The sequence below is a fragment of the Heterodontus francisci genome, chromosome 32, assembly GCF_036365525.1.
Source record: "Heterodontus francisci isolate sHetFra1 chromosome 32, sHetFra1.hap1, whole genome shotgun sequence".
Taxonomy (NCBI): Eukaryota; Metazoa; Chordata; class Chondrichthyes; order Heterodontiformes; family Heterodontidae; genus Heterodontus; species Heterodontus francisci.
In genome coordinates, this window is record NC_090402.1 from 51,449,419 (window position 1) to 51,469,061 (window position 19,643).

The 19,643-nt window shown below is 46.5% G+C and overlaps 1 protein-coding gene across 4 annotated transcripts in view; it reads left to right on the top strand.

The window, feature by feature from the left end:
- grin1a (glutamate receptor, ionotropic, N-methyl D-aspartate 1a) overlaps positions 1–19,643 on the top strand; it is a 447,138-nt gene that overhangs the window by 28,774 nt on the left and 398,721 nt on the right. For all 4 annotated transcript variants that reach the window (XM_068011966.1, XM_068011961.1, XM_068011962.1 and 1 more), the window contains exon 2: positions 12,532–12,666. In XM_068011966.1, the coding sequence (XP_067868067.1) occupies positions 12,532–12,666 (135 nt within the window). The remainder of the gene's footprint in view (positions 1–12,531; positions 12,667–19,643) is intronic.

A 19,643-nucleotide genomic window follows, 5' to 3' on the forward strand; every position in this document is an offset into this window, starting at 1 on the left:
GACCTCTGCGGAGGAGCTGTGCGGCAGCTAGATCTTACAGCTGCAGGCATCAGAGTGCAGCAGACGTGTTGCCTGAGGGGCAGGAGGTAGAAGAATGTGCATCCCCTTGCTGGATGGTATTTCAGCCAAGGGTCATCTTTCTAGAGCTTTGGGAACAGCAGTGCTGCAGAAGGCTACGTCTCTCTTGGCAGGTGGTCCCTGACATATGCTCACCACTGCATAATGACATCATGCCCCAAGGAGCAGGAAGACTGGTGGCAGTGCAGTTCGCAAGTCGCCTTGAATTTCTCGGCCACTCACTCATTTCACTTCAGGAAGGATATGAGGGTCCTTGAGAGGGTGCAGAGGAGATTTACCAGAATAGTAGTGTTGAGGGATTTAAGCTATGAGGTTGGAGCAGCTGGGGTTGTTTGTTCAGGTCTGAAGTTCTGTTAATGGATGATAAATACCTGGTAGTTCAAGGTAGGGTGAACAGGTGTTGAGTGTTAATTAGTTCATTATATACACATTTGAATATATATACAAGAGCCAGCCAGCACTGTCTAGAGAATGTTAGCAGTGGAGAAGTAAGCTCTGAGGCAAGCAATAAACAGTCTCTACCTAAGCTTCCTGGTCTCAGTGTCTTCTTCACAAACAGGCTTGGAAGTTCTATAACATTGTTCTCCCTGGAGCAAAAAAGCTTTAAGGAGATCTACTAGAGGTGTACAAGATAATGACAGGTTTAGATAAGGTAGACAAAGAAACATTGTTCCCATTAGCTGATGGTGCAAGGACTAGAGGACACAGATTTAAGGTTTTGGGCAAGAAATACAGGGGGAATGTGAGGAAGAACTTTATTATGTAATGAACTGGAACTCGCTACCTATGAGGGTAGTGGAAGTGGAGACAATGATTGATTTCAAAAGGAAATTGGATGGGCACATGAGTAAAATAAACTTGCAGGGCTGTGGGGAAAGAACAGCAGAATGGGACTGATTGGAATGCTCTATAGAGAGCCAGCAGGAACCTGATGGGCTGAATGTCCTCCTTCTGTGCCATAATGTCTCTATGACAGGCTGCGGACATTTCTAGAATTTCACAATCGTCCACACATTCATGCATCATGCAGTGACAGATGCCTTTAATGCAAGGGCTTCTGACTGCATTGCTTTCACAACTGATGTGGCCAGTAAGGCCCAGAGGACTGTGAGTGTTGCTTCTATCATGGCGTCCCTCAGGTGCAGGGGTGGTAGACTGCACCCATGTGGCCATCGAGATGCCATCAGATCAATCAGGGGCATTCGTTAATAGGAAGGATTTCCACTCCCTCAATGTTCAGCTCGTTTGTGACCACTGAAAGCGATTCATCCAAGTCTGTGCAAGGTTTCCTGTAGTTGCCTCGACTCTCTCATTTTGAGGCATTCTCAGATGCCTAAGCTTCTCACCCCCCAAATGCCCTCCCTGGGTGGCTGCTTGCTGACAAGGGATATCCCTTGAAGGCATAGCTCTTGACACCAGTGCGAAACCCATCTATGGCATCTGAGGAGAGGTATAACCATTGCCAAGCAGTCACATGGGTGACTATTGAGCATGCAATAGGGCTCCTAAATATGTATTTCTGATGCCTTGTGCTGTCTGGAGGAGCCCTGTAATACGAGGTATCATGGGTGTCGGACATTGTGCTCGTTTGCGATGCATTTACAATGTGGTGATGCAGACCTCTGAAGTCCTCTGAAGAAGGAATTTTCCTCCACACAAGATCAGGGGGCAGGTTGTTCAACCTTGCCCGTCTAAGAGCGAAATCCAAAGTACGGAAAGTCCTCATCAGAGAACTCCTCTTTGCTGACGATGCTGCTTTAACATCTCACACTGAAGAGTGCCTGCAGAGTCTCATTGACAGGTTTGCGGCTGCCTGCAATGAATTTGGCCTAACCATCAGCCTCAAGAAAACGAACATCATGGGGCAGTACGTCAGAAATGCTCCATCCATCAATATTGGCGACCACGCTCTGGAAGTGGTTCAAGAGTTCACCTACCTAGGCTCAACTATCACCAGTAACCTGTCTCTTGATGCAGAAATCAACAAGCGCATGGGAAAGGCTTCCACTGCTATGTCCAGACTGGCCAAGAGAGTGTGGGAAAATGGCGCACTGACACGGAACACAAAAGTCCGAGTGTATCAGGCCTGTGTTCTCAGTACCTTGCTCTATGGCAGCGAGGCCTGGACAACGTATGTCAGCCAAGAACGACGTTTCAATTCATTCCATCTTCGCTGCCTCCGGAGAATACTTGGCATCAGGTGGCAGGACCGTATCTCCAACACAGAAGTCCTCGAGGCGGCCAACATCCCCAGCTTGTACACACTACTGAGTCAGCGGCGCTTGAGATGGCTTGGCCATGTGAGCTGCATGGAAGATGGCAGGATCTCCAAAGACACATTGTACAGCGAGCTCGCCACTGGTATCAGACCCACCGGCCGTCCATGTCTCCGCTTTAAAGACGTCTGCAAACGCGACATGAAATCCTGTGACATTGATCACAAGTCGTGGGAGTCAGTTGCCAGCATTCGCCAGAGCTGGCAGGCAGCCATAAAGACAGGGCTAAAATGTGGCGAGTCGAAGAGACTTAGTAGTTGGCAGGAAAAAAGACAGAGGCGCAAGGGGAGAGCCAACTGTGCAACAGCCCCGACAAACAAATTTCTCTGCAGCACCTGTGGAAGAGCCTGTCACTCTAGAATTGGCCTTTATAGCCACTCCAGGCGCTGCTTCACAAACCACTGACCACCTCCAGGCGCGTATCCATTGTCTCTCGAGATAAGGAGGCCAAAGAAGGATGCAGACAGCCAAGGATTTTGATGCCCATGTAAACCTGGAGCCATGGCCATCTTCTGAGGAGGTTGAGAAGGAAGAGAGTGAACAGACGGAGAAACCAGTCCATGCTGATGTGCCGCTGAGGGGTCAGCAGGTGCACCCATGGGCAGGGACACAAGGGAGGCCCTCATGCAGGGCAGGTTCACATGATAATGCCCACTCATGCATTACAGTGATAGTTTCTTGCCAGTAATACCTTCCCTACAGGCTGCGGATTTTAAGATGTTATCATAATCAGGTGTGTCTGCCAGAACAATCAAGTAAATGTCCTTTACGAGGCCTAACTCTGTCCCTTCAATGTTGTTTTTATTGACATCATACTGTGCATAACCCCGCATGAAAATTGGCTCAAAAGGAAAACCCAGACACTCATGAGGTGATACTTCATTCATTTGGAAGAGTGAACATTAACACCTCATGACATGATGACGCCCAGAATGAAACTAAATCCAAAGACTGGGGTGTTAGAAGTGGGTTCCGGTTCGTGAGGCAGTGGCACCAGCACTGGGGAAAGTGGTGGCTGTACCGTTGGGATAGCCGACACCTGAACCGTGCTTCAGCCAGTGTTCTAGTGAGCCGCATAATGAGGGAAGTAGAGAGGGTTTTAAACTGAATAGGGGGGGAGGGGTAAGGAATCAAATTTGGGAAGATATGGTAAATCAAGGAGTAGAGACAAGGCCAGAGAGAAAGGTATTAATATGGGAAATGATAAACAGACAGTGACAGGAAGGATCAAAGCATACAAATCTAAGAGTAAATCAACAGATAAGGCTAGAGGTTACAAAAATAATAAAATGCATGTAGCATTCGAAACAAAAGAGATGAACTGAGAGTGCAAATAGAAATAAATAAGTATGATCTGATAGCTATTACAGAGACATGGCTGCAGGATGACATGGATTGGGACCTGAATACTGAAGGATACATGGCATTTAGGAAAGACAGAAAAAGTTGGAGGGGTAGCTCTGTTAATTAATAATGGTATTAGTGCAATAGAGAGGGATAACCTAAGTTCAGGAGACCAGGATGTAGAAGCAGTATGGATAGAGATGAGAAATCATAGGCAAGAAGTCACTTATGGGAGTGGTGTACAGGCCACCTAACATTAAGCACACTGTAGGACGGGGTATAAAGGAAGAAATAATGGCAGCTTGTCAGAAAGGCACAGCGACAATAATGGGGGATTTTAACCTACATATAGACTGGAAAAATCAGATGGGCAGAGGTAGCCTAGATGAGGAGTAAATAGAATGTTTTCGGGATAATTTCTTGGAACAATGTGTCTGGAGCCAACCAGTGAGCAGGCTGTACTAGACCTGGTATTGTGCAATGAGATAAGAATAATGACCTCATAGTTAAAGCGCCCCTAGGTAGCAGTGATCATAATATGATTGAATTTTACATTGTTTGAGGGAGAGAAGAGTGGGTCCAAGACTAGTATTTTAAACTTAAATAAGGACAATTATGAGGGCACGAAAGCAGAGCTAGCTAAAGTGAACTTGCAAATCAGGTTAAGGGATAGGTCAATAGAGATGCAGTGGCAGACATTTAAGGGAATATTTCAGAATACACAGAATAGATACATTTCAACTAGAAAGAAAAATTTCAAGGGTGGGACCCACTGTCTGTGGTTAACTAAAACAGTTAAGTATAGTATCAAACTAAAGAAAAAGCTTATAATTGCGCAAAGATGGGAGGCAGGTCAGAAGATTGGACAGAATATAAAAAACAACAGAAAATGAGTTAAATAATGATAAGGAAGGTAAAATTAGAGTAAGAGAGAAAGCTAGCTAGAAATATAAAGACAGATAGAAAGAGTTTCGATAGATATTTAACAAAGAGAAGAATTAATAAAGTGAGCTTTAGTCCTATAGAAAGTGAGTGTGGGGAATTAATAATGGATAATAAGGAGATGACAGATGAATTGAACAGATATTTTGCATCGGTCTTCACTATTGAGGATACAAGTAACATCCCAGTATAAGCTGTAAGTCAGGAAATGGAAGGGAGGGAGGAACACAAGAAAATTACAATTACCAGGGAAGTGGTACTGAACAAATTGTTGGAGCTGGAGGAGAAATCTTTTCTCTCAGAGGGTCGTGAGTCTTTGGAATTCTCTTCTTCAAAAGGCGGTGGAAGCAGAGTCTTTGAATATTTTTAAGGCAGAGGTAGATAGATTCTTGATAAGCAAGGGGGTGGAAGGTTATCATGGGAGGTGGAAATATGGAGTAATCGGTTCAGCCATGAACTTATTGAATGGCGGAACAGACTCGAAGGGCTGAGTGGCCTACTCCCGCTCCTAATTCTTATGTTCGTATAACATCTTTTCCTCGAGCTTCGATGTGGTGTTCCCAGTGCATACGAGGCCAATGTGGAGACTGCTCTGGTAAAGGAGATGCCTGTGGCCGTCGTCCTCTGGGTCATGGTGCCAGTGAGGGCGCTGCCACAGACTGCCCCTCCTGCATCTGTGCAGGGACAGCCTTGGTCATGGGGGCAAGAGGCAGCGCTTGTATGTCTGTCAGAGGGCTTGGAGGCCAGCAAAGACAGCAGGGTGCCCTGAGGAAACCTCCCCACCATTGCCAGTGGCCTACCTGCCACAGCCTTTTCAGGGCACGCCTACACTTGGCTGCCGGCCAGGAGCGGGAGAGCACCTGGCTGGGAATCCATGGCTTTGCGTGCCAGTGCTGCAATGGAGCTATCAAGGCTCCTGAGTGTAGCAGCCACATTATTGAGGCCACTTCACTGCTGCTGCATACGATCATCGGCCTAGCATACATGCGTCTCCATGAGGTTGGAGGAACTCATGCACTCGATCAACTGAGATATGGTGCCACTCATGGCATAAATGGACTCCTCCATCTTCGGCCCAAGGGTGTGCACTGCCTCAGGGAACTCTGCCAGATGAACTTGTACCTCACGTTGCTGCTCCACTAAAACCCACATTGTACATGACCCCCCCCCCCCCACCCCTGAGGCTCTGCATCTCCAGTGAGCTGAGCATTGCTACTGCTGTCCTCTGCCCTCCAAGGAGGACTGCCCACAGCTTCCACTGCCTCCGTTACCTGCTCAGATGTGATGTGCTCCCCACCTTGTGCATTAATTTCATTTTCCGATTGTTTACCCTGTGTTGGTGGAAGGTGCACAGGTTTCGATGATGGTACATCCTCAGGGAGATGTCCGACATCTGAGGCTTCAGATGCCTCGTCCCATTGTACGCCTCTGGCATTGGCTCGGCGGTGATGAGATAATATAGGTTAATGACTTTTCACCCTTCGGAGGACCGTAACAAAGATTTAACTGTACATAAATCAACATATAAGCTGTTTTGTCCTACTCAACACTCAAATGATACAGCCATTACGCTTTCACCCCCTGCTGGGTGCACCCCTATCTCACCATTGGCTACTGGGAGCCCAGCTGGCACTCAGGCTGTCGACAGGAACTCCTCCTTCATTTGCGTGAGGTATGAGATAATGGTCACTCCTCCCCCACTGCGACCTCTCTCCTGGGCATTGTGTGCTCTTTTTTTCCTGAAAGCAGAAGGACAGGAGTCTCATTATATCATGGGTTTCCATTTGTCTCAGAAACCATTGCATCATTTAACAGTTTATCATCTTTTATTGCCATTGTGCCATTCTCATGTATTCCATCAGTGGCAATGATGTTTGTGTACCCTTTGGTCATGCAGTGCACCAAGGTGCTCAAGTGTTAGAGCTGGTATGACTTGTGTTTGCTGCATCCTTGTGGAGCAGGGGCAAGCTGTGCTCAGCACTCTCTCACTCTTCCCCCATTTGTAGTTAAGGCCACTCACCTTCCCAGAACTCAAGAGGTCATTGGAACACTTTCAGCACTGAATCCAGGACCTAGCAACCATGCTTCAGCTGCTGTCATCCTGTGCCACCTCCAGCCATGTGGGTGCTGCTGGCCTCCTCCTGCTGCTGCCAGGAAACAGGATCTGCCTATGGACCCTTACCATCTCCAACATTATTTGTACCCAGGAGTCATTGAATCTTGGGGCCCGCTTCCTCGCCATGCTTCCATTCTGAGCCTCCCTTTCCTTGCTCACTCTCAGGATAATCACTCCTCACACAGGCAAAGCCATGAATGGAGACGCCCTTTAAATCTGCCAACCGACTTCCAGCTCCTGCCTTCCAATTCTGCCCGCTGTCCCTGATTGGACGGCGAACGTGGACTGTTAATTGGCCGCCTCCCGTAAGTACTGGCAAGTGGATGAGCATCATAAGTAGTCTGAGTAGTCAGGAAATGGTCCCATCCCTCTGTTAAAGACAAAGACACTATGATCCCACCCATGGTGTTGCAATTTGCAGATACCAGACTGGGGAGTCGAGCTGATAATGTGCAGGACTGCATCAAAATCGATTTGGCAGATTGGCAGATAAATGGTTAAAAAAATTCAACATAGGGAAGCGTAAAGTGGCCCATTTTGGTAAGAGGAATAAGGAGGCCACTTATTAATTGGTAGGTAACTAAATTGGGTATAGGAGCAAAGAGATCTGGAAATAAAGATACCTAAATTGTGACAAGCAGCAACATAAGTTAGTCAGGTCATAAAGAGTGAAAGTAAAGTATCGATGTTAATTTGTAGAGGAATAGAATACAAAAGCAGGGAGGTAAAGTTGAATTTATATGGCACCTTGGTTAGATCACTCTGGTGTACTCTGCACAGTTCTGGTTTCCCAACTATAAAAATGATGTTGAAGCACTGGAGAAAGTGGAGAAAAGATTTACAAAAATGATACCAGAATTGAGGCGAAGCAAACTATCAGAAAGAATGGCCGCCAAACTCAGCACTACAGCACTGGTAATTTCAGCGCTACAGGTTCCACTTCAAGTGTAAAATGAGGTGTGTGCTACTCTCGACCATTTCCAGCGCAGCCTGCAGTGATCATCATGTTGTTGAGGGCAATAGTGCAGGCATTAGGTGTGTCACTGAAAGTACACAGAGAAGGCAGATCGTGATGTCAGTCAGCATCTAACACTGATTTGATGCAAAACTTTGTATTTTTCACCTTGCCAACCTTGTTAACAACCTTTCTTAAGCATGCATTCAGCTGCAGAGGGTCCCTGCCTCTCCCCAGCCCCACTCCCACCCCACCAGCTCCACTTAAATGGGTCCATCCAACAAGGTTAGTTGCTCATTACTATTAATTGGCCTTTTCAGAGTTTGTAGGAGGACCAGTTGTTGGAAGTATTCTGAAAAGTTGGTAAAGTCTGCAGGGAGTGGTGCTGGATGTTGGGGAAGAAGAACTCTGAATACAACACTTGGTCCCAGTCACGGGCACAATACTTACCACTCCCCTCCTGGCTGCTGCATCAGAGGGAGATGGTACAGAGGCAGCAAAGAAGAGAAGCTACACGCAGAGGGAGGAAGAGGAGGGCTCTCAGCAGGAGGTTTTACCCACCTCGGGTCATCGGGGAGTACCTCCTACTTGCACCTGCGTGTTCAGTGGCTTCGCTTCACCAAGGAAATGGTCAGAGAACTGTGCAATGTCTTGGAACCAGACCTGCAACCTCACAGCAGGGCAAAGATGGCACTGCCAGTGGCCATCAAGGCTTGAACTTTTTCACCAGTGCATCGTTCCAGGCTGGAACAGCCAACATAGCAAACATCCTGCAGTTTGCCATCCATCGCTGCATCCGGGAGGTCACAGAGGCCCCGAGAAGGAAAATCAGTGTCTTTTATCTAGCGAGACAGAAGCATGAGGAGTGGGTACCTGGCTTTGCCAGGTTTGCGGGCGTCCCCAAGGTACAGGTTGCACAGACATAGCCTTGCGAGTGCTGCATTTCAATGGGGAGATGTACAGCAAATGCAAAGAGTACCATTCACTCAATATGCAGTTGGTGTGTGGCCACACCCAGCACATTATGCTGCTGAATTATCCTATCAGCAGTCATGACACATTCATCCTGTGCCAGCAATCCTCCAGCCACCACATCAAACCCAAGGGTTGCTGCTCTGCGACAATAGTTCTCTACTCTACACCTGGCTGATGACTCCCCCCCACAACCCCACCACATGTAGTCAGCACTCATACAGTGAGAGCCATGCTGCAATAAGGAACATCATTGGGCAGACTTTGGCATGCTTGAGCAATGACTTTGCTGCCTGGACTGCTGGGGTCAGGGGAGAGCCCTCCAGTACTCGCCGGAGCAGTTGTCCTGATTCACATTTGTCTGTTGCATCCACTTCAATCTGGCCATCATGAGGGTAAAGCCCTTGTCACCAAGAGTTTGGAGAGCACCTCGGAGAGGAGGAGGAGGAAGGAAGGAGGAATCCGGCATATTCACGGTCCGGATGTACTGCCTCATCAGATTCTGGTTTCCCTGAAGGAAACTCCATTGCTCAACATTTCCCCACCAACTCATCCCTTCTGTTATAAACCATCATAGCATCTGTTGGCCACAATCCTGAAATAAAAGACATCAAAACAACCATTCTGTACCAACTTGATCCACCAACACATCCAATACAGCACACAACACTCAGCTAATCACCCTTGTGCATTCCCTTAGTGCCTGTGTTGTGGATGCCTTTGCCAGTCCTGGTGCTCCTACACAACGTTACCCCAGTGGCTAGAGCATGGCTGGTGGAAGGCTGCTGACGTCCAATCGGGGAGGACTGCAGATGGCCATGCAGGATGACCTCGAGCAGCTCTGGGCCTGGAAGGCCCGGCTTTGGACTGCACCATCTCGGCATGGGTGGCAACAGGCTGGGCTGGCCGACTAACAGGCAACAGCAAGGGCATTGGCAAAGTGGCAGTGGTGGGAGGATGAATGCTGTCATCCTGACAGAGGACAGCAGGCTCTGCACCATGGAGCTACTGCCACTCCCCTGGGGCAGCACCTCAGCAATCTTAGTAATCTGCTGGAGCACAGATTGCTGGACTGCTATGAGAGGCTGGAAACCCCTTTGAGCACTGGTATCTGCAGCCAGGCTGGCAGCAGTCTGGGCCTGCATGGTAACAGTTAAAGATCTCATTACCTTATTCTGAGCTTCCACTGCAGCAGTCAGACGATGGGTGGCTTCTGCTTGTGCTGCAATGGATTCTGAGACATGGACCATCAGATGCTGCAGCAAGGTCGGGCCTGCAAGCGTTCTCATGGAGTTTCCAACGCTGGAAAGGATGGGCTGCAAACGCTGCAGAAATCCCTGTGCCAAGTTGGAGCTGGATCCTCCACAGTCCTGATCTGAGTCCTCTGCAGTGGAACTGGTATGCAACCTCACACTCTGGAGAGCTGGCCTGCACAATCCCTTCTTCCTGGCTTCAGGCTACTCATGCTTGGTGACTCACCACATGCAGATTCTGCCTCTATGCTGCTCTGTACAGCAGTGCCAATGTCAGAGCTGGTGGCTGCAAGAGTGAGATCAAGTGACAGTGTTTCTTCCTCCTCAGGCTGCTGTCCCTCTAGGCCGTCAGCCTCCTGTACACTGGCTGACAAGGCTGCAGTTCTTGGTATCTGAAAGCAGAAAGAAGGGCAAGTTTGGAATAAGGGACGAGGGAGCGGGGAAAGCAAGAGGTGCACAGTTACACCATCTGCAGCTTGTCTGTCATAACAGATTGCAGGATGAGGATAAAGTGTGATTTGCGAAGGTGCCATCAACCTTCAGTTTACACTGCTTGTCACTGCCTCAATTATCCCCAGCGCCATCTCCTCCTTGGGGTCCGCTCCACGCCCCATTGATTAGCTGTTGCTGACGTCTATTATGGCCCATCATGTCCTGCAACAGAGAGGAAAGTATGTCAGTGAGTGTGATGCAATGTGTTTGGGTGATGTGTCTGCCACAGTTGAATAGCTGGCAGTGTGTGCAAACTGTGAGATGTGAGGGTGAGGCTTGCAGCAGTGCTAAGTGTTTGAGGGTGAGGTGAAGCATATGAATGTGAGGTTTGAGTTATGGTTGATATAGATTGTTGGTAGGCGAGTGAACGTGGTGTGGGGGTGAATTTTTTTTATTCATTCATGGGTCGCTGGCATCACTGGCAAAGCCAGCATTTATTGCCTATTCATAATCGTCCATGAGAAGGTAATGGTGAGATGCCTTCATGAATGCAACTGAGTAGCTTGTACGGCACTTAAGAGGACAGATACGAGCCAACTACATTGGTGCAGTGTGTGAGGCTAGTGGTGCAGTTGATAGGATTTGGCATGTAAGGATGCATTTGCTGGCCTTGACCACTCATGTGTGATCATTAAACGTCTTGTTTGGAGGGCCTCCTGAGGGAAGAGAACCTCTCTCCTCTTGCCCACCTCCTATGCCAATGACTCCAGTGTGGCATCCGAAGACCTGGGTGTATGCTCTCTTGCCTGTTGCGCCATATCGAATCCTGTCTGAAGGTCTTCAAATTTTGTCCTCGTAGTTTCAGCCCCTACTACAGCCAGAATGCACCACCCCTTTAAGAGATGCAGTCTGGCTTTAAAATGGTGTGAGCCTCACATGAACTTGGACCTCGTGCTGAGACATGCAGCCACTCAGCAACAGGTTTAACACTGGGTGGAACACCACAATCCTGGAAATTGACTTGGTGCTGTTTGGAACTGTTTAGTAATGTATTTTTTACAGATTTTTATGAATAAAGTATATTTTGGAAATAAAAAGAACAATCCTGGAAATGAGCAGACGGCACGAGGTGCCTGCATTACTTTGAAAGGGCGTGAGGTAATCATACATCACGATCCCTGTGCCAGATTTTGCGCGATATTCAATTTACACCCTATTGAGTAGACCGAGGCTCTTGTCTCTTTTAGAATACTAAGAGGAGACCTGATAGACTTCTTTAAAATTGTAAAGAAGTTTGATAACATGGATATGGAGAAACTGTTTCACCTTGTGGGGAGCCCAGAACAAGGGGGTGTAAATATAAGATAAAAAAGAAAGACTTGCATTTATATAGGATTTTTCATGACCACTGGACATCTCAAAGCGCTTTACAGCCAATGAAGTATTTTTTGAAGTGTGGAATGCAGAAAACGCAGCAGCCAGTACGCGCACAACAAATTCTCACAAACAGCAATGTGATAATGACCGGATAATCTGTTTTTTTTGATGTTGATTGAGGGATAAATATTGTCCAGGATACCGGGGAGAACTCCCCTGTAAGATAGTCACCAACAAATCAAATGAAGAATTTAGGAAGAGTTCCTTTACACAGAGAGTGGTTTGATTGTGGAACCCTCTACCACATGGAGGGCATTTAAAGGGAGGCTTGGTGCAAACGTGAGGGAAAAGGGAATAGAGGGATAGGGGGGCAGATGAGAAAAGGTAGTTAGTGTAGGAGGAGGCTCATGTGGAGTATAAACATTGGCACAGACCAGTAGTTTGAATGGCCTGTTTCTGTGAATTTTCTGTACTTCTAATTTTCAGAGGAGAGTGTAATTTCTTGACTCAGGAGGGGGAAAGAGTGCCTGCAGTAAATGGGGGAATGAGGGGAGAGAGACTGCCAGTATGGGCAAGGGTGAGGGGGAAAAAAGTGTTACTATTATTTGGAGGTTGGGAGGATAAGACCATCTGTGTGAAGGGGTGGAACAATGGCCCTGAAATTATGATTGCTGTTCTGACTCCTTGTCGATTGGGGTGGGGGCCCTCCAGGTTAATAGTGCTGCGATATTGGAGGAGTCTCAGTTCCAGTATGTTTTCAGATTGCTTTGTGTGTTTTCTCCCCAGGTATATGCAATATTGGTGAGTCACCCGCCTGGTCCAAGTGACCACCTCACCCCAACTCCTGTGTCCTATACGGCTGGCTTTTACCGAATCCCTGTGATTGGTTTGACAACACGTATGTCAATATATTCTGACAAGGTAAGGAAAACCTAATCAATCTGGGTTACTTAGCCTGTTAATGTCTTGAAGTGGAGATAGTCACTATATTTTTCATGTCAGTTATTGTTATACCATTACAGTGGGCACAAATCACAGGCAATTGAGCAGAGATTTGAGGATCTTACCATGTTTGAACTCACTCCAAGGGATCTGTCAACCTGTGTATAAATCACCCGAGCTGCTCAATTAGATTCTGTCCTGTAACACTCTCTCTGGTATCTATTATTTCATAGATAAACTAAGGAGGGTGGGCTGCTAGGAGTACTAACTCAGCCTGTATTGTGCACTTATATGTTAATATATTAGCTCAGGTAAGTGTGGGAGCAGGACCTCCAGACCACATTGTCCCGAGGAAACAAGACAATGGGCCACCAAAATAGACAAATGATGCTAATAATAATAAATACAGAATCTGATTGCTGATCTGTCTTAAGTGAACTTTAATCCCACTGGAGGGAGTTTTTGTCTTGGTTTACTTCCTCTTGAATGAACCTTGGAGTTACCCAGCGTTCGATTGGCTTAAAGGCAGGACCTGCTCTTCTGGTTCTTGTTGGCAGCCTGCCTCAGGGTATACTCACTGCTGACTGACGGAGAACAAGCTTCAACTGCACTCATGCAGTACATGCATGACTTCACTGCAGTCGTGCAGTACATGTGTGACCTTATAGGAACAGGATTTGCCCATTTAGCCCATACAGACTGTCGGACCATTCAATGAGATCATGGTTATTCTGTGGCCTAATTCTATAAACTCGCCTTTTCCCCATATCCCTTAATACCCTTGGATAACAGAGATCTATCAAGCTCAGATTTAAATTAACAAGTTACCTAACATCAACTGCTGTTGGTGGAAGAGAGTTCCAAACTTCCACCACCCTTTGTGTGTAGAAGTGTTTCTTAATTTCGCTCCTGAAAGGTCAGGCTCTAATTTTTAGGTTATGTCCCCTGGTCCTAAATTCTCAAACCAATGGAAATAGTTTTTCTCTACCTACCCTATTAGTTCCCCTCAATATCTTGAAAACAGTGATCAAATTACCTCTTTAAACTGCTAAATTCCAGGGAATAAAACCTTAGTTTGTGTAATCTCTCTTCTTAGTTTAGCCTTTGACATCCAAATAGCATTCTGGTAAATCTACACTGCACTCCCTCCAAGGCCAATATATTCTTCCTGAGGTCTGGTGCCCAGAATTGAAAATGGAACTCCAGGTGTGGTCTAACCTGGGCTTTGGATAGCTGAAGCATAACTTCTACTCCTTTGTATTCTATAATCTAGATACAAAGGCCAGCATTCCCTTAGCCTTGTTTATATGTCCTGTACCTGTCCATGATATTTTAACAATTAACGTATACGTAACGGTCGCATACTGGTTATGTTACTGGAGCGGTAATCACTCAGTTGTCAAGAAGGTGGCTCTACACCACCTTTTCAAGGGCAATTAGCAATGAACAATAGATGCTGGCCTTGCCAGTGATGCCCACATTGTGTGAATGAATTTTAAAATCAGCAAGTCTTTTTGGTCCTCCACTGTTTGTAGCTTATTGCCACTTCGAAAATGCTCTAATTTATCCTTTTTAGGTCCTAAATGCAAGACCTCACACTTGCAATATTGAAATCCATTTGTCACAGTTTAGCTCATTCATTAAATCTATTAATATCTCTTTGTAATTTTATGCTGCCATCTACACTGCTTATAATGCTACATATCTTTGTGTCATCAGCAATCATGAATATGTAGCTTTCTATCCCATCATCCAAGTCATTAATAAATAATAGATGAGACCCCAAAACAGCTCCTTGTAGGACACCACTAGTCACATGCTGCTATTTACAATACCTGCCCATTCTCCCTGCTTTCTGTCTCCTGCCAGTCAGCTTAGTTCTTAACCAGGTCAATAATTTGTCCTCAATTCCATAAGTTTCAACATTTGCTAACAGTCTTTTATAAGGTATTTATTGAATTCCTTCCGAACATCCATATAAATAACATCCATAGACATTCCCCTGCTCACTACGTTAGTCATCTCTCCAAAAAAATTAAATCAGTTTCATCAGGTATGACCTTCCCTTAACAAATCCATGTTGACTCTCTCTGATTAGATGGAAATTTTCAAGATGTCCGGTCACCGGATCATTAATTGTAGACTCTAGCAATTTCCTGACAACAGGTGTGAGGCTGACTGGTCTATAATTCCCTGGTTTCCCTCGTTCACCTTTCTTAAATAGTGGAGTGACATGCACAATATTCCAATCTAAAGGAACACTTCCTGAATTGAGAACTTTGGAAGATTATTGTTAGGGCATCTGCAATGCTCTTGTCCTTCCTTTAAAACCCTAGGATGGAAAATATCTGGTCTTGGGGATTAGTCACTCATTAGTGCCATTATTTTCTTCATTATTGTTAATCTTAATTATTAAAATTTTGTTGAGTCCCTGTCCCTGATTCTATATTAGTTCCCTTGAGTGTCCTCACTGCAGTCGTGTTGATATTGAGTGTCCTCACTGCAGTCGTACAGTGCGAGTGAGCTCACTGCAGTTGTATAGGGTGAGTGAGCTCACTGCAGTTGTATAGGGTGAGTGAGCTCACTGCAGTTGTATAGGGTGAGTGAGCTCACTGCAGTTGTATAGGGTGAGTGAGCTCACTGCAGTTGTATAGGGTGAGTGAGCTCACTGCAGTTGTATAGGGTGAGTGAGCTCACTGCAGTTGTATAGGGTGAGTGAGCTCACTGCAGTTGTATAGGGTGAGTGAGCTCACTGCAGTTGTATAGGGTGAGTGAGCTCACTGCAGTTGTATAGGGTGAGTGAGCTCACTGCAGTTGTATAGGGTGAGTGACCTCACTTCAGTTGTATAGGGTGAGTGACCTCACTGCAGTTGTATAGGGTGAGTGACCTCACTGCAGTTTAAACACATGCACTTTTGAGCAGGGTTCAATGGACAGAGTGGGTTTTTCACCTCCATAGCTGAGGTGCTGATGTCGATGTAGGTGACCAAGTTGGTAACTGAGTACAGACAAGGGATTGAACTGGATTTGCTCAACATGTTTGTGCTGGGTGCTCCATTTGCCTAGAGCTCCCTCTCATGTTTAGTTTGGATAATCTCCATGCTTTGATTGCGAAGCTCCCCTGGTCTCATCTCCTTGTCTGGATTCTGCTTCATTTTTTGTATGGGTCAGTCTGGTGGGACAGTGATTGACTTGACCAAGATGTACCTGTCTCTGTGTTCACGGATATATGTGTTGCTTTTATCGTCAGCATCTGGAGTATTGTGTTCAGTTCTTGGTACTGTACCTAAAGAACAACGTATGAGTCTTGGAGGGTGCAGTGCAGATTCACCAAAATTCGTGAATACAATAGGAGTATTGTAGTATTATATGAGTGCAATAGGAGTGAATACAATAGGTGTTTATGTTGCTGGACTAATAATCTGAAGATGTGAGTGCAAATCCTACCATGGCAGGTTGTGAATTTGAATTCAGTTAATTGAATAAATCAGGAATAAAAAGCTGGGATCAGTAATGGTGACCATGAAAAGATTGTCTTAAGGTCCCATCTGGTTCACTAATGTTGTTAATTGACTCCAGACCCACAGCTATGTGGATGACTCTTAACTGCCCTCTGAAATGGCCTAGCAAACCCACTCAGTTGTATTAAACTGCAAGATAAAGTTGAATAAGAATAAAGCCGGACGGACTATTCAACATCGACCAAGGCATCAGAAACGACAAACGCACACCCAACCCAACCAACCCTGCAAAGTCCTCCTCAATAACATCTGAGGACTTGTGCCAAAAATGGGAGAGCTGGCCCACAGACTAATCAAGCAACAACCTTACATAGTCATACTCATGGAAACATACCTCACAGCCAATGTCCCAGACTCCTCCATCACCATCCCTGGGTATGTCCTGTCCCACCAGCAGGTGGTGGCACAGTGGTATACAGTCAGGAGAGTGTGGCACTGGGAATCCTCAACATTGACTCTGGACCCCATGAAGTCTCATGGCATCAATTCAAACATGGGCAAGGAAACCTCCTGTTGATTACCACCTACTGCCCTCCCTCAGCTGATGAATTAGTACTCCATGTTGAACACGACTTGGAAGAAGCACTGAGGGCAGCAAGGGCACAGAATGAATGCTGGATGGGGGACTTGAACATCCATCGCCAAGTGTGGCTCGTAGCCCCACTACTGACCGAGCTGGCCAAGTCCTGAAAGACATATCTGCCACACTGAGCCTGGGGAGGGTGGTGAGAGCATCAACAAGAACGAAAAACCTACTTGACCTCACCCTCATCAACCTCACCCTCATCAACCTCACCCTCATCAACCTCACCCTCATCAACCTCACCCTCATCAACCTCACTGGCAGATGCATCTGTCCATGACTGTATTGGTAGAAATGATCACTGCATTGTCCTTGCAGAGACCAAGTCCCATCTTCAGACACTGAGAATACTGTTCATTGTGTTGTGTGGCACTACCACTATGCTAAATGGGATAGATTCAGAACAGATCTAGCAGCTCAAAACTGGGCATCTGAGGTGCTGTGGACCATCAGCAGCAGCAAGAATGTATTGAAACACAATCTGTAACCTCATGGCTCAGCATATCCCCCACTCTACCATTACCATCAAGCCAGGGAACCAAGCCTGGTTCAATAAGGAGTGCAAGACAGCATGTCAGGAGCAGCACCAGGCATACCTGAAAATGAGGTGCTAACCTGGTGAAGTTACAATACATGACTATATGCATGCTAAACATTAGAAGCAGCATGGTGTAGCCAGAGGTAAGTGACCCCACAACCAGTGGATGAGATCTAAGCTCTGCAGTCCTGCCACATCCAGTCGTGAATGGTGGTGGAGGAGAGGCTCCAAAAATATCCCCATCCTCAATGATGGGGGAGCCCAGCCCATCAGTGCAAAAGATAAGGCTGAAGCATTTGCGACCATCATCAGCCAGAAGTGCCGAATGGATGATTCATCTTGGCCTCCTCCTGAGGTCCCAAGCATTACAGATGCCATCTTCAGCCAATTTGATTAACGCCATATCAAGAAACGGCAGCAGGCTCTGGATACAGCAAAGACTGTGGGCTCTGACAAACCCCTGACTGTAGTATTGAAAACTTGTGCTCCAGAACTAGCCATATCTTTAGCCAAGCTGTTCCAGTGCAGCTACAACATAGGCATCGACCCAACAATCTGGAAACTTGCCCAGGTATGACCTGTCTACAAAAAGCAGGACAAATCCAACCCGGCCAATTACCACCCCATCAGTCTACTCTCAATCATCAGCAGTGTGCTGGAAAGTGTTATCAACAATGCTATCAAGTGTCAATCGTTTAGCAATAACTTGCTCACCGATGCTCAGATTGGGTTCAGCCAGGGCCACTCGACTCTAGACCTTATTACAGCCTTGGTCCAAACATGGACATGAGTGCTGAACTCGAGGTGAGGTATCAAGGCAGCATTTGACCAAGTGTCACACCAAGGAGCCCGAGCAAAATTAAAGTCAATGGGAATCAGTTGTGGTTGTTGGAGACCAATCATCTCAGTCCCAGGACATCACTGCAGGAGTTCCTCAGGGCAGTGTCCTAGACCCAACCATCTTCAGCTGCTTCATCAATGGATTTCCCTCCAACATAACGTCAGAATGTGTCCAGATGCAGCAAGAACTGGACAATATCCAGGCTTGGGCTGATAAGTGGCAAGTAACATTCACAGAATCACAGAATAATACAGTGCAGAAGAGGCCCTTCGGCCCATCGAGTCTGCACCGATGCATTAAAACACCTGACCTGTCTACCTAATCCCATTTGCCAGCACTTGGCCCATAGCCTTGAATGTTATGACGTGCGAAGTGCTCATCCAGGTACTTTTTAAAGGATGTGAGGCAACCTGCCTCTACCACTCTCCCAGGTAGTGCATTCCAGACTGTCACCACCCTCTGGGTAAAAAAGTTCTTTCTCAAGTCCCCCTTAAACCTCCCGCCCCTCACCTTAAACTTGTGACCCCTCGTAACTGACCCTTCAACTAAGGGGAACAGCTGCTCCCTATCCACCCTGTCCATGCCCCTCATAACCTTGTACACCTCAATCAGGTCACCCCTCAGTTTTCTCTGCTCCAGTGAAAACAACCCAAGCCTATCCAACCTCTCTTCATAGCTTAAATGTTCCATCCCAGGCAACATCCTGGTGAATCGCCTCTGCACCCCCTCCAATGCAATCACATCCTTCCTATAATGTGGCGACCAGAATTGCACACAGTACTCCAGCTGTGGCCTTACCAAAGTTCTGTACAACTCCAACATGACCTCCCTGCTTTTGTAATCTATGCCTCGATTGATAAAGGCAAGTGTCCCATATGCCTTTTTCACCACCCTATTAACCTGCCCTTCTGCCTTCAGAGATCTATGGACAAACACGCCAAGGTCCCTTTGTTCCTCGGAACTTCCCAGTGTCAGGCCATTCATTGAATATTTCTGTGTCACATTACTCCTTCCAAAGTGTATCACCTCACACTTTTCAGCGTTAAATTCCATCTGCTACTTTTCTGTCCATTTGGCCATCCCATCTATATCTTCCTGTAACCAAAGACACTCCACCTCACTGTTAACCACTCGGCCAATCTTTGTGTCATCCGCGAACTTACTGATCCTACCCCGCACATAGTCATCTATGTCGTTTATATAAATGACAAACAATAGGGGACCCAGCACAGATCCCTGTGGTACACCACTGGACACTGGCTTCCAGTCACTAAAACAGCCGCCTGTCATCACTCTCTGTCTCCTACAGAGAAGCCAATTTTGAATCCACCTTATCAAGTTACCTTGTATCCCATGTGCATTTGCTTTCTTGATAAGTCTCCCATGTGGGACCTTGTCAAAGGCTTTGCTGAAATCCATGTAAACTACATCAACTGCACTACCCTCATCTACACACTTGGTCATATGCTCAAA